A 13,793-nucleotide genomic window follows, 5' to 3' on the forward strand; every position below is an offset into this window, starting at 1 on the left:
GATCCTTACGAATTCATTGCGCTGGTGAAACGCGTCGCGAGTCGATCAACGCCGACGAGTACGGATTAAAACGGATCCTAGCGGGTAATTCCATCAGCTTGGTTAATTAATTCTTCGGATTGGAAGACGATCCAAACTCGTTGTCGTCTTAGGGCACCGACCTGTCGCATCGAAAGCAATCTGAAATCGTTCCTATTTAGAAGAACGTAGAATATTTTATAAGTACAGTAATTCCTCGATGAGAAGTCTCCAAGTGATTTTTTAACACTTTAACTGCCACAGTGAAATAGGTCGTACGTAGTCAGACATACTTTATCTATTTTACGTATAATTTGTAATATTAATGTGACGCAAAAATTTTGTTACGGTATTTAAATAATCCAGCCTTTTTTGGGCGACGTGGCAGTGAAAGTGTTAATGAGGTTTAGCACAGTGATAGAGCTTGGAATTCTGAAACAATGATATTATAAAATATATAACATTCAGTGTCGAGAGGCCTTCGAACACTCATCGATGATTTACTGTATATCAACTACATAGATCAAGCTTTCCGTTGATACCAATTTTACGCAGTACAGTTGCAAATTACTGCACGAATTTCGATCTGAGTTAATTACTAAAAGAAAAACCGCACGAATTTTTTCCTGTACCTAAAAATCCCGTGAAAAAAAAACAAGAAGAATCGCTACAAAGGTGTTCTCGTAAAAAATAAACAAAGTACACATTCTCTAGTGGATAGCCCATTTCGTGAATTAAATCGAATTCCATAAATCGCGATGTAATTCAGATTCGTTCTCGTAACAATTTTCCCCCCATTCGAGATTTAAATCAAACCAACCGGCGACCACGAATTTAATCTTTCTCTCGTGAAAATCACGACGCTAACAATCTCGCTCCGAAAACATTCAACCACGTCCGCTCTCTACCCTTCGTTATTTAATTCCAACGACACACGTTTAGATTCAATTAACCCGGACGATATTTGTCGGAAATTAAACTCAAACAAGGTGGCTCGCGCATAATTCGTATCAAACCATCCCTGCCGCCGGTCGTGTGTCTCCTTCACACCTGAGGACCATCAAAGTTCTCCCCATGAACCACGAACGACCCTGTACAGCGTACCAATCCCTCCACCTACCCTCGTGTTCTCCATTTTTCAGACCACCATTCGCTAGATCCTCTCGCCTGGGGAACTCTATCTCGCGGAGATATCACGATGCAGCGCCGTTACCACGAGCATAACCACGTAGACGTTATTAAGAGATAAAAATGCAGTTAAAAACTATTACTCCGGGAGCACCGGGAACGTCGGAAGTGCATCGAAAGGAAGGATCCCACGCGAGCCTTAGGTAAATGAGGTCTTATCTCGCGTTGGTCCCTTTCACTAGCTCCGGGTAAAAACGTAGCACGCTATTTTCTATTGGACCTTCAGCTTTGGTTCTTCCTTATCCCAGAACTTCTTCTTGTGCTTATCAGCTATCTTTTCGCGGGAACAGACTGCTAGTTCTTTCTATATAAATAAACTACGTAAAGTTTCCTGTAGCTGAAAAGCTCGAGTGTGCCGCGGAGTAGTGCTCAACTTTGTGTCCACGATGAAGACGTTTTGTCCACGATGAAGACATTTTGTCCACGATGAAGACGTTTTGTCCACGATGAAAACGTGTGCGTCACAGTGTTCCCGAGTGGAATTTTAGTTTTCTGCCCGTCTGAAGAAACGGAAGGAAGGAAGAAGCTACTTCGAGGGAAGGCGTTATTGAAGTCGCCTTTTCTGTGTTACGCTCGCGCGTCGTTTACGTGGCCAGGGACGAAAACTATGAGGCACGATGAAGGGGCCAAGAATCGGTGGCCTACCGAGCGAGCTGGACTTCTGCCAGGAGCCCCGTCACGGTTGGACAGTGTTGCTGCTTGTGTATCTGGGCATCTGCGCCTCCCTGCCTGTCACGATTCTCTCCGGTTGGTATTATTCGATCGTCACCTTTCCTTTTGCTAACCCCCATTTTCGCCAACATCGCGACGATCTAGTTGCACCGTGCCAAGTTTCGAATTTTTTCGACGGGACTTTCGAGTTGAATTTTACTCGACGAATTGTATTCGATGCGGTTCGAAACATCGGAACTTGGTACTTGGAACTTTGGTACTTCGAACATTCTGATTCTTTTTACATACTTTAAAAATATCTGCAAGTCCTACGGTAATCTACAAGTCCCCTATGTAATTACTAAAAGATATGCATTTACTTAACAGAAAATTTAAATTGTACTTTTTACCACATACGTATTTTTTGAAAAAATTCTTTATTTCTTACGAAATTGTATAATAACTTTATAGTTGTAAGTAGGCTCCCCTATGTCTCCTAGCAATAAATATTTTCAGACCCAGTCCACTGTTTCCATCGGTATAACCGTGATGAAAATTAAAGTGGAAATATGCTACACGTTTGATATTAAAGGTTTCTTTTTTTAATACGAATATCTCTTTTTCAAGCTTACAATTTCACTGTCGCCCGACTCCAAATGAGTTTGTAGACTATTTTACGTTTTACCTTCATCTACGTTGAAACGTTCCTCTGCAAGACTATGTTTCGGCGTGGAATTTTTCCATTGGTGCACCGTAATATGAATCATCATTCGAGTACCGTGAATCGAAATTGCCAGCGAGACGACGCGAATAAATCCAACGATATATACCAGTCGACAACGATGGAGAATGCGAACCGACGACAACGCGATTCTTTGGCGCGGAAACCGCGAAAAGTTCTCAGCGTTTGTTCCTCGATATGAACTCCGACGTGTCCCCACCTGAGAATGAACCGCATAAATCACGATACGCTCATCAAGCCTGCTCGCCCACGGTCTCAATTTTGCCAAACTTTCCACACAAATCTCTTGGACGCCGCCGCGGCGTCGCCGTTTCACGTCTCTTAAGAATTCCTTTCGCCCAGTGCGCCTATCGGGACCGTGTCAATTTTAGAACGACAAAAGCGTTTTTCTGAACGGAGCCCGGTTTACGTAACAATGAAAAAGCGACGGAATTTTCCGACGCGACTCGTGGATCGATTCGGACCGAGGAATCGAATTTCTCATGTACTGATAGATTCCCTTTGAACAAATAAATAAAAATTGTTATACCAAAATTCATTGGGCTTTGTTTGGAGGAATAGTGTGATAGTAAACATTTATAGAGGACACACACGTTTCATTTGATTTATTAGGTGCACAAATTAAGTCGTGGGCCCCACAGTTTACTATGGACACAAAATCGTCATGAATTTTTCGAGACGAGAACTGCTCGAGAAATTGGGTAAATGTGTAGAAAGGGATGGGAAATATTTCCAAGAATAGATTGTATTTTGTTTTCTTGTTCTGAACATAAACGACAAATCTGTGAAAAGGCCAGCAATTAATTTGTACACCTAATAATAACGCGTCTGTCCACTGATGTCTGATTCTACTTAGAATACAATCCCCTTATTACTTATATCGACTTTAACACTAGAACTACCAAAGCAATCAAAATGACTAGGTAGTAAACTTTTACAACGATGATAGAAATCTAACAACAATGCATTCTCTTAATTTCTTACAACTTTTATTGCAATATCTAAGTGAAGGAATTTAGTTAACTTCTAAATTTGTATATTTTCAAAAGTTCGTCATCTTTATCGATCTGATAGAAATTGATATATACATTTATAGTCGGTGGTTCTAGTGTTAATATCCCCCAGTTATTAATGTATTTTATACAATTTATTATTACCACCAGATTGTGTAAATATTTAAAGAAGCAACGTAATGGAATTGCTCGCGTATCCTACAAACTGGAAGAATATCCTTCGAAAATCCGTGGTTCCGTGTGATGAAATTTCCCTCCGAATTTTCGTCCCAGCCTACCAAAAAAAGCCGCACTAAACTCCGCTTTCTATAAACTGTAGCAATTCGATGAATTCGATTACCTGTCCGCAGCTCGAATTACTCGTTCCGTGTACCGAAGACAAAACGGCGCGCGGCACTTTTTTCGAAACCCCGGATTCGATTTCTCGACCGGTAATCCCCGTCGCAATCATCGATACCCCATTCGTCGTCAATTAACCAGCGTTCCCGTGTTCCAATCCAACGCTCGATAATTAATGTAGAGAATTTTAATCAACATCGCGCGCCTCGATCCGGTTCAATTCGATTGGACGCTTTAACGAGGCCGCGGCGATTCGAAAAGCCCAGTCTCGCCCCGTGTATCGGTTCGCCGTCAAATTGAAAGGTTCGATCAGCCTACGGATCCATTTTCGTGCCGCGAAACAATACCGGGGATTCGTCCTTTAAAAATAGACCACGGCTAACTGTTGTTTTGTTTTTTTATCGGCCTGAAATCTCTCCCGATTCTCCCGGTCACACTTCGTCGCCAACGAGACAGAACAACAGAAATGTCGATCCAGAGAAATTTCAAAATTTGTACAGTTACAATAAGTAGATACATACAGCGATGTCTGTGTATATGGCCACGCGTTATCCCAATCAATTTTGGCACTGCTGGCTCGAGGCAGACCTTCGAGTATAACCTCAGATATTGAATTACCGGAATAAGAAAAATATATTTTTGTATTATATTATATAGTATAGTATATAATATATAATACAAAAATTGTGTTTGTATTATATTGTTACAAGATGGCCTTAGTCGGAGAATTGAGATTCCTACGATGGAAATGATACAAAATGTGACTACTTTTATATTCATTTTTATATTTATTTTACAATTCTCGGAAATCTAGCATATGCAGTAAATCCTCGATAAGTGTTCGAAGGCTCCTCAGCACTTTACATTAAATAATTCATAAACTAATGGCCATATGCGGTTGAAACAAATATAATTGACTTCAGAACTCCAAGCTCTATCACTGTGTTAAATCTCATTAAATTCACCGTTACTTAATACTATCTGGGGACCTCTTTTTGTCAGTCTCGATGAGCCTTCGAACACTCATCCAGAATTTACTGTACACAGACATCACTGTATACACATATCGTAAAGTCTTGTGTTAACGATCACCTGGTAATTGTCGACGCGACAACCGCCAGACGGATTCGCAAAGCGAAATTAAATTCCCCGTCACTGTGTGTTCCATTACAGGAACGTCAACTCTCTGCCTCTCAGCGACACACTGGTCGTGGATCCACGAGTCTCTAAACGGCCGACGCTTTTGTCACAGTTTTGACGATTTAGCCATGCGGCCGACCGTGAAATTGAATTTTTGCTTAAAAAGCAGCACCTGCGTAGCGCCGCTTTGTTCCTTGAGAAATTGTCCCTCCCTTCCCTTGCCTAACGGCATCGTTCGTTTTAGCTTTTCTATTGTTTGACATTTAAACACCGTGTTACTGCTGTTTTCTCTTTGGAACCCGTCTGCTCCCATTCGGTGTCAAAGCTGTATACAATCCAGTGTAAACTGTTCCCATTACTCCTCTGTGAAGTATACTTCGAATGCACGTAGAATAATTTCTCGATTACCGTGTTCTATTTTACCTTCGTTTGAAAGCTTCAAGAGTCCGATTACAAAAGTTCGATTTACACCCACAATTGAAGCTTCCATACAGGTTTCGTTGCGATTTCGTTCGTAAACCTGGTAGTTACACGATCAAAGCTTTACATTTACCTTTGCTTATAGTTTCGATTTTCAAGGTTCAAGTGATTTCCGAGTTTCCCGTTCGAACTGTTCTTTTATTTCCGACAAAAAGGACCGCGAAATGCGGATACAGGAGTGACGTGTGGCTTCAGGGAGGAAGAGAATTTATTTTCGAAATAAGAACCGCCTGTCTGTCTTCGTTTCCATGCCTTTTTTCGTGGAAACACCCGCTTTATGACACGCACGTGCTGCCATAAAAGTCTGCACACGGACGTCGGGGGCTACCCGGTGAACAGGCTTCAGCAATTCCAAATGTGCCGGGCTGCATAAGTACTTCCGTTAAATCTGTGTCAGAGAGAACACGGTCGACAATTTTTTCTTTCGCCCACGTCCCTCCACGTTTCCCCTCCCTCCATGCGCTACGCGACCGAACCGTGGGTCTAATCTGGAAACTCTTTCTTTGGTATCGCGGGGCGCAATTAAAAGATACAATCGAATTAAATCGTTCGCTACCCGCGCGTTCCAGTACTCCGTGCAGGTTTAATTAATTCGGAACTCCAGTTGACCGGGAATAACTCGCCCTCTCGTTTCAACGACCAGAATTTTCTGTTCTACTCGCCTACGTTTTACATTGGACTGCGAGTTTAGTCAGTGTTGAAAATTTCTAGGAACTCCGTTAAATACGACCCTGTGTTCTGTAAACGATTCTACTTCCAAAGAACTGATTAAATGTACACTAATGACTAGACTGCGGATGTTCATGCGAATTCAAAACTTCAGATACTAATATCTCAAGATTAAAATGGAACAGAATTTTGAATTCTGTACAAAAAGCTTTACTGTTGTAATAATGACACACATGTATTTTTCATGTTGGGAAACGCTATACATGCATAAATATTCTTATTTCCTTCTGATTATCTACTTATAATTCTTATTGAAAATTTTCGTTTAAAAAACACTTATAAATCTTTAGTGGGAAAGCTCAACTTCTTCACTTCTTAGTCAATCTTACTAGCCAGAGTGGAAGAGTCTCGGAAATCCATTTTCAAAATCCAGTCAATGCCTTACTATATGCCTTCTACTATGTATATGCCTTCTACTATTCCCAGATCGCTATAGATATACGAGGACAATAATTAAAATTCTGTGTCCATTATTTCACGGTTTTGCTCACGAGGAACGTCTCCATGTCATCCGACAGCGCGTTCGATAGTACATAAGTAGCGTGTTCGCACGGCCCCTGGAACGCACAGTCTGATATTAATTGGTTTCTCGAGCCGAGTGCCACATCCGAGCTAGTCCTGGCGAATGCAAACATCTGGTTTCGGCGGTATAAACAGTTGCGTCCAAACCTGGCCCCTCCGTCGTTCTCAAACGAGAACACAGATCCAAAGCAGCGTCCCGAGGCTAACTGCACAAACAATCACGCGACTGTGCGCGCCCCGCACACGTCTTTTGACACGCGACGACTCCTTCAAACACCGTGTCCATTTACTCGGCACCCGACAGCGATCTCGATGTCTTTCCGCGAACAATACTTACGAATTTATTGCGCGCAAACCGATCCTCAAAGGTCCGATGATCGTCAAAAGAACGATTCTCAGAACAGTAAATCCTCGATGAGTGGTCGAAGGCTTCTCTACACTGAACATTAAATATTTCATAAATCAATTTCTGTATGAGGTTGAAAGAAATATTATTGGCTTCGGAATTCTAAGCTCTAGCACTGTGTTAAGCGTCATTGAAAAAGCAGCATTACACCTGAAGACCCCTCCTTGTCAGTGCCGAGGAGCTTTCGAACATTAATCGAGGATTTGCTGTATATAGAAAGTCCCAAAATAGGTGTAATTCCATGAAAGGGTGATTCCTGGGGTTATTTGAAACAACGTTTTTCTTAGCGAGAAAATTCTCCGAGGTTTTGTTAACGAGATATTAACGAAAAAATCCGACCAATCAGAGCACAAGTCTGCCAGCTGATCTGCCGATAGATCTCTGATTGGTCAGGGTATTTCGTTAATATCTCGTTAACAAAGCCTCGGAGAACTTTTTCGTTAAGGAAAAAGATGTTTCAAATCACCCTTCTCAAGGAATTACAACTATTTTGGGACACCCTGTATATATAATTAACTTCTGGACTTGAAAAAACAAACTGTCCTCGAGAAAATGCGAAAACGACGAATCTACAAGTTAAATAATTTCTCCGGGAAAGTTCACCAGTTACCAGGGGGGCGGTCTGGTTGTTTAAAATTCCGAGAAAAAAAAAATACATGTCTTCAACCGCCTGACGCAGGCTAGAACTATTTATACGTAAATAACGTACTAACGTGGACATGCTTCGTGAACTCTTATCTGTGTCAGTTTAGGGAAATTAGTTCGGCGAAAACTTCCGTTCCGTTGCATATTTAATTCCCTTCCCCGGTTAAAAACTTCTTTTGCTAGAGAATATAATGCTCTGACACATGTATTTAATCTCCACTTGATTAAATACCAAGCAAGAAAATTCGGTTGAAGGTTGTAGTTGGAAAAAAATTAAAAACCCTAAAAAATACTGAAAATGGTTTTACTTTTTTAAGCACCTCACCAAAAAATGTGAAAAATTTCAAGGATACTACTGATGGTGATATGTTGTTACTGTAAAAATATAAATCTATTCGTTGCAAAATAACAATAAAAAATTCGCCTTTTCAGCATTTCTTAGGGTCTTTAATTTTTACTCTAATATCCACTTAGACCAAAATCGAATTGAATTTAAGGATATACAATATTATCAACAATTTTCTCGAGAATTCCTGAGAAATACAGAATAAAATTTCGTTCCTCGAGAAATGAAAAGTATCGAGAAATCAGGAACACTACTTGTAATCAAACCCTAAAATTACGTTCGAATCGTATAAGTTAAATTCACTAGTTCGAAATAATTTCACGTGGTTTAATGTCAAGTTACCGTCAAGAGGTGCAAGCAATTAACGTTACAGACCGGTTTGACCCGGAGGGTCTTGAACCTCCGACCTCCTCTTTTTCGCCCCTTAAATCGCACGCGTGTTTCGCATCGCGAGGCTCTCGAGCCTCCTTCGTTTCCCCCTGGTTTCACAGTTTCGTTCCACGTTTTTCTCCCCGCCACTGCCAAACACGTCGAGCAGCACCCAAATTAACGTGACAAACAAACGCAATCTAGTTTAATTGTAATGTTTATCCTTTGTCGCGACGCGTGGCCGTTCATACGAGCCAGCGTTAAAGGATCGTTTCGCGCGTTCCGATTCGCTCGATCGTACGTATCTGGATAATTAGAGGGTCGTCCGAATTAAACCGAATGTATAATTCCGTGGATAGTTCGCTGGTATACACATCCGTGAACGTATAACCAGGTAAACCATCGTCAGTGTTTTATGCAATCGCGTATGGAACTGTATGGAAATTTCGATGGATTTCCGGGCACTGTCAAGGCAACTTATCGTCGAGATAATATTTCTCGCTGCATGTACACACACAGGGAGAGTGTGTTATGGTCGCAGACAGAATGAATATTTGCGGAGAATGTACTGGGATAGGTATAATAAACTATTCACGGTCGTCGAACATATCGAACGAGCTCTTCGCGTGGATCGACGTCTCGTTTCATCAACGACGTAGCGATACGTCTGAAATAAACCGGTTGAATTTAATGTAAAGCCAGGTGCATAAGAAAACATGTAAACAGATGAAATATTCAGGGAATATATGTACAGGGTGAGTCAGTAAGAACTACTGTCTAAAATAACTCGTTACCTATTGTTTTTAAAATGTTTTAATGAATTACTTAGTATTTAAAGGGACGCATCGGAAGGTTACAATTTTATTTTTTTATATGTTATATTTATTGAGATATCAGGGTGACCTTGTTTTTTTCAATGTCAATGGAAGGACGAATTCAGCGATCTATAACCTTGAGTTGACCCTCGAAATCGCACAAAATCTCAAAACGGTACCTTAATAATTGGCGAACTGCTCTGAGTGTATTGCGTAATTTCGCGGCCTTTCTCTCGAAATTAACTTGTACAAGGTCAACTCAAAATCACTTCGACATGTCAAACAGAATAAGATATAAACCATAAAATTCCATAAAATGCATCATGTTTCGTTAAAACGTTTTCTGATATAATCAATAGGTAACGATTTATTTTAAATAGTAGATCTTATCGACTCACCCTGTACATTCGCCATACCGGCGTGGGCGAGGTACCATTTGCAAAACCCAGGCTATACCTTCCATTTTTCATCGGGCCGTTTGACAGAATCCTTCCGCGAGCACTTTATAAAACCGCGGAGTGGGCTCATCCGCGCTACAAAACCAACAACAGAGATTTATAAACCTTCAGTCGAATTAATTCACAATCCCTGTTCTACCAACGATTTTTCCATACGTTCGATCAACTCGACCCTCGAAGTGAACTTCTCCGATGGCGAACACCCCTTCGAATAAATCTCGACCGTCAGTTCGCCCTGGGGGTTACACGAGATACGAAAAAGATACGCAGCTTTCCAACCCTTGGTGAACGCCCTGTGGGTGGGGGAGACAATGGCCGAAAATCAAGGTGAGGTGTCAAATGGGGAGAGAACGAAATCGCGCGAGAAACTGGTCCCGCGCAGCCAGACTACCGCGAGGAGAGTTGCCAGGAAGAGGATGAAAGACAGAGAAGTGACCCAGGCGCCACGGCAGTTACTTACGCTTAGGACAATTTACCTTAATTAATTAACCGGCGTTGCGACGGGGCGCTAATTTATGCTCATGAAATGATTCACTGCTCTTTCGCGGTCCTCTCTCTCGTCGAGGCTTCCTCGACTGTCCGACCCCAGTTGACGTCAAGCGCGAAATTTTCGGCCTGAGATATCTTAGTAGACGGATGGAGGGACGAGCGTCGTTCTAATTGGAAAATCGTTCGGAACACGTTTCGGGTTGGCGATATTCTTTGGCAGGGTCCCATTTCGGGATCTTCTATGACCGTTGAAGGGGTTGATCGGGGTGAGATCGGTCCTGAATGATTTGTGAAAGACGATTGGTAGAAGTTAACCCTTTGCACTCGGAATTTCTAATTTTCCATACATTTTGTTGCTTCAGAGGCGAGAGTCGAGTGCAAAGGGTTAACGTTAGAACAACCAGCTTTGAATTGTAGGGTGATCATCCCTTGGGTCACTGAAGTTTTTCAATTGTTCCCATATACTTGTGGGTTTTTAACAGTATACTGAATTAAAGTATATAATACAGTAATATACATAACACAATATAGTATAATATGAAACGTATATAAATTAAAAGTCATCATAAATTCCACGAAAAGTGAAAATAATCGTGAAATAAAAAATCTGCGATCTGTCATTCTGACGGGTTTGGTAGTTCTACTGTTAAAAGAGCAAAACCAGGCGTGTTCCCTATGCAAAATTTCATTAGGGGTGAATTTCCAGTCCTTTTGCAGACGTATGAGGAACGAACATTTCCGGCGAAGTTCAAAATTGGAAAAATCTTTGGTCTCCAACGACCGTCGTAGCTCAGCGGTTCGGCGACCTCGTTTGTACCGAGCCACGAAGCTGAATTCAAAGAAAACACCGCGGGAATGAAGTCGACGGGCACTCCCATATCGCTTCTCGGATTTGCACGTCGAATTATAAACCATCATTCACGGAACGTTTCGTTGTTATTCTGTCTCCGCGCAATCTATCGTTAGGATTGATTCGATTCAGCAGATTCATCCGAGCAAACGGAATCTGCGCAATGTGCAGGATGAAGATGGTTCAAATAGACGAATACTCTTTGCAAATACAATTTTTCATCCTTCCAGGAGATATGATTACTCTCTTTGGCAACGTTAGTATGTTAGAAACAAAAGAAAACGTTTTTACAGACATTCGTCTAAATCTTTTGCAGCCAACGTCTTCAATAAAAAACATCACGTTGAATAATAAGGAATTAACAACAAGGAATACTATGTTTTGCTCAGAGATGGGAAAATTCATTTATCTAGATAAGAAGTTTCGAATAATGAATGAAAAATAAAAAGGTACTTCGCTATTTCTAATCGATTAAACGTGGAAATTCCAATTATTATAATAAAATGAATGAGTAGGCACATGGCAAAGAATTTATTCGAATAAAATTGTGCCCATCTTTGGATCTTCGAAATGAAACGCCAAAACATTTGGTACAACGTAATATTACTCTACTAATAATTAATATTCTTGTTATTACTTCCGAATAAAGCTTCGCTAAATGATCATTTTACACAAAATTTTCTACTCACATCCAACTACGAAGTGAGATCTGTCCAGCACAAGTTGCCCTCTAATAGGTCACAAGTTCCTACACACATTCGCCAGTTTCAAACGTGTTTGAAGTGGCTCTCGTTAAAAAACTTCACGGAAGTGATTCGGTTCAGGTGTTCTAATTGCGAATTAAAGCTCACACGTCAACGTCAGAGGCGAAAATCTTCGTTCAGAACCGCATCGGTGCGAGATGCTTTTCCTTCTGAATTTCGCCTTCGGAAAGGGGAGGGGGGTGGCTCTGTACGAGCAGGATTTCTCGTTCGGGTAGTTAGAAACCGTTTGCCGGAGTTTCAAGTGCCAACGAAACTTGGGCAGGAGGCAGAGAGAGTTCCCGTTCGTCGGTCCGTTATGGTTTCACGGATTTACACGAGCCCCCGAACCGTCGATCCGGTGGCCAATTTTGGACGAATATTCGAACCACCGAGAAAACCTTAAACGTATTTTTTTTTCACAGCTCGTCCGTACCCGAGCAGAGGAAAGGTTTCCACACCGACCACTCTCACCGAATTTTTCTCACATTAACGACCCCCAAGATAAATGGTCCTTTTTTTACTCGCCCCCTTCTGTACGCGCCACGTCGTCGAAAAACACGGCCCGTCGATGTACATTCGTTGGACTGGAGTCGTTATATAAATTGTTGCTTCATCGAGGCAAGCAACAAGAAAGGGCCCCGTAAAAGTGTCGCTGCTGTACAATTTCAATGACGTTAAAACGCGCCCGCGTCAGACAGAAACAAAGACGAAAAAAATATCAACGTGGTCGTGTTTTTGATTAAATATTGCAACGAAAAAATCCGGTTAACGAGCGTCTTAATGACAGGATAATTAAAACGACCCACGGTCTTCGTGAAACAGTGTGCGTGTGTGTGTGTGTGATTAATAGCCGTTCACTGAATGTAACGTTAAAAGGGTAATAAATGACACTATTTACGACCAAGATTTCCTGAAAATACTAAAACATCACGCGAGGTACATTGTTGTAATATTCAATATTTTTCATTTATACATTTCATCGAAAATATGTAACAGAAGTGGAATACCGTTGTTTTTCTCGTTGGCCCTTCGATCGAGAGCGATCGTTATGAATTTCCGTATTAAATTCATTCGTTTCGGACGAACGGAAATTTACCAAATGAAACTATCACGTGGGTTGATACACGTCGATGCTTTCACGCGAATAAAGAGCAAACGCAATTACCGATGCCATACGAAAAAAAAAATATATATATATCTTTCACGAGCCATCGAAACATTTTTCGGCGGATCAACCCCCGCGTGGGGGCCATTTCGTATAGAGTTTGCTACACATTTTCGTTCGATCGATTCTTTCTACACGTGTTACCCGACCGCGGATTACGCGCCGTGAAACTGAACACACGTATACGCCTATCGGCCGCCGCGCGCTATCGACTTTCACGATCGTTCGCGCAATTAAAACGAATTCTCGCGGCCGTAATAACGATCCCACTGGCGTTCCAACGGCCGTAACACAGAATTCCGCGTGTCCCACGCCACGCACTTCGGCCATTTCGAGGGAAATTGCGACCAGACACCCCACACACTCGGTCGAATCCGTCCGCTGGAAAATGGGAAATTCGTCCTTATCACCGTTGGAATCCGACGACGTTAATGATGAAACCCCCCCCATCACGCGGATTTATTCTGTTTACTCGACACACAGAGATGGAAGACTTTGAAGTGGTAATCTTCCTGGAAATGAATGTCACTGTTATAATTTTACCTGTGCAGCTGGTCTCTGAAATTCTGTACGAAGAAATTAACCCTTTAACCTCCAGTGTTGCATTATTACAACTGTGTGTTAAATTCGACCGTCGGTTAATGTTTGCCTTTTGTCTGCAAGGATTCGTAGTTTCACGGATGTA

At 41.7% G+C, this 13,793-nt stretch overlaps 1 protein-coding gene across 1 annotated transcript in view; it reads left to right on the forward strand.

Moving 5' to 3' along the window:
• Positions 1-1,823: 1,823 nt before the first annotated feature.
• Positions 1,824-13,793, forward strand: part of LOC107188586 (hemicentin-1-like) — a 115,050-nt gene continuing 103,080 nt past the window's right edge. Inside the window, exon 1 of the mRNA XM_015576897.1 lies at positions 1,824-1,953. Coding sequence (XP_015432383.1) covers positions 1,824-1,953 — 130 coding nt within the window. The remainder of the gene's footprint in view (positions 1,954-13,793) is intronic.

Source organism: Dufourea novaeangliae, unplaced genomic scaffold, assembly GCF_001272555.1.
Source record: "Dufourea novaeangliae isolate 0120121106 unplaced genomic scaffold, ASM127255v1 scaffold133, whole genome shotgun sequence".
In the NCBI taxonomy this organism is placed as follows: Eukaryota; Metazoa; Arthropoda; class Insecta; order Hymenoptera; family Halictidae; genus Dufourea; species Dufourea novaeangliae.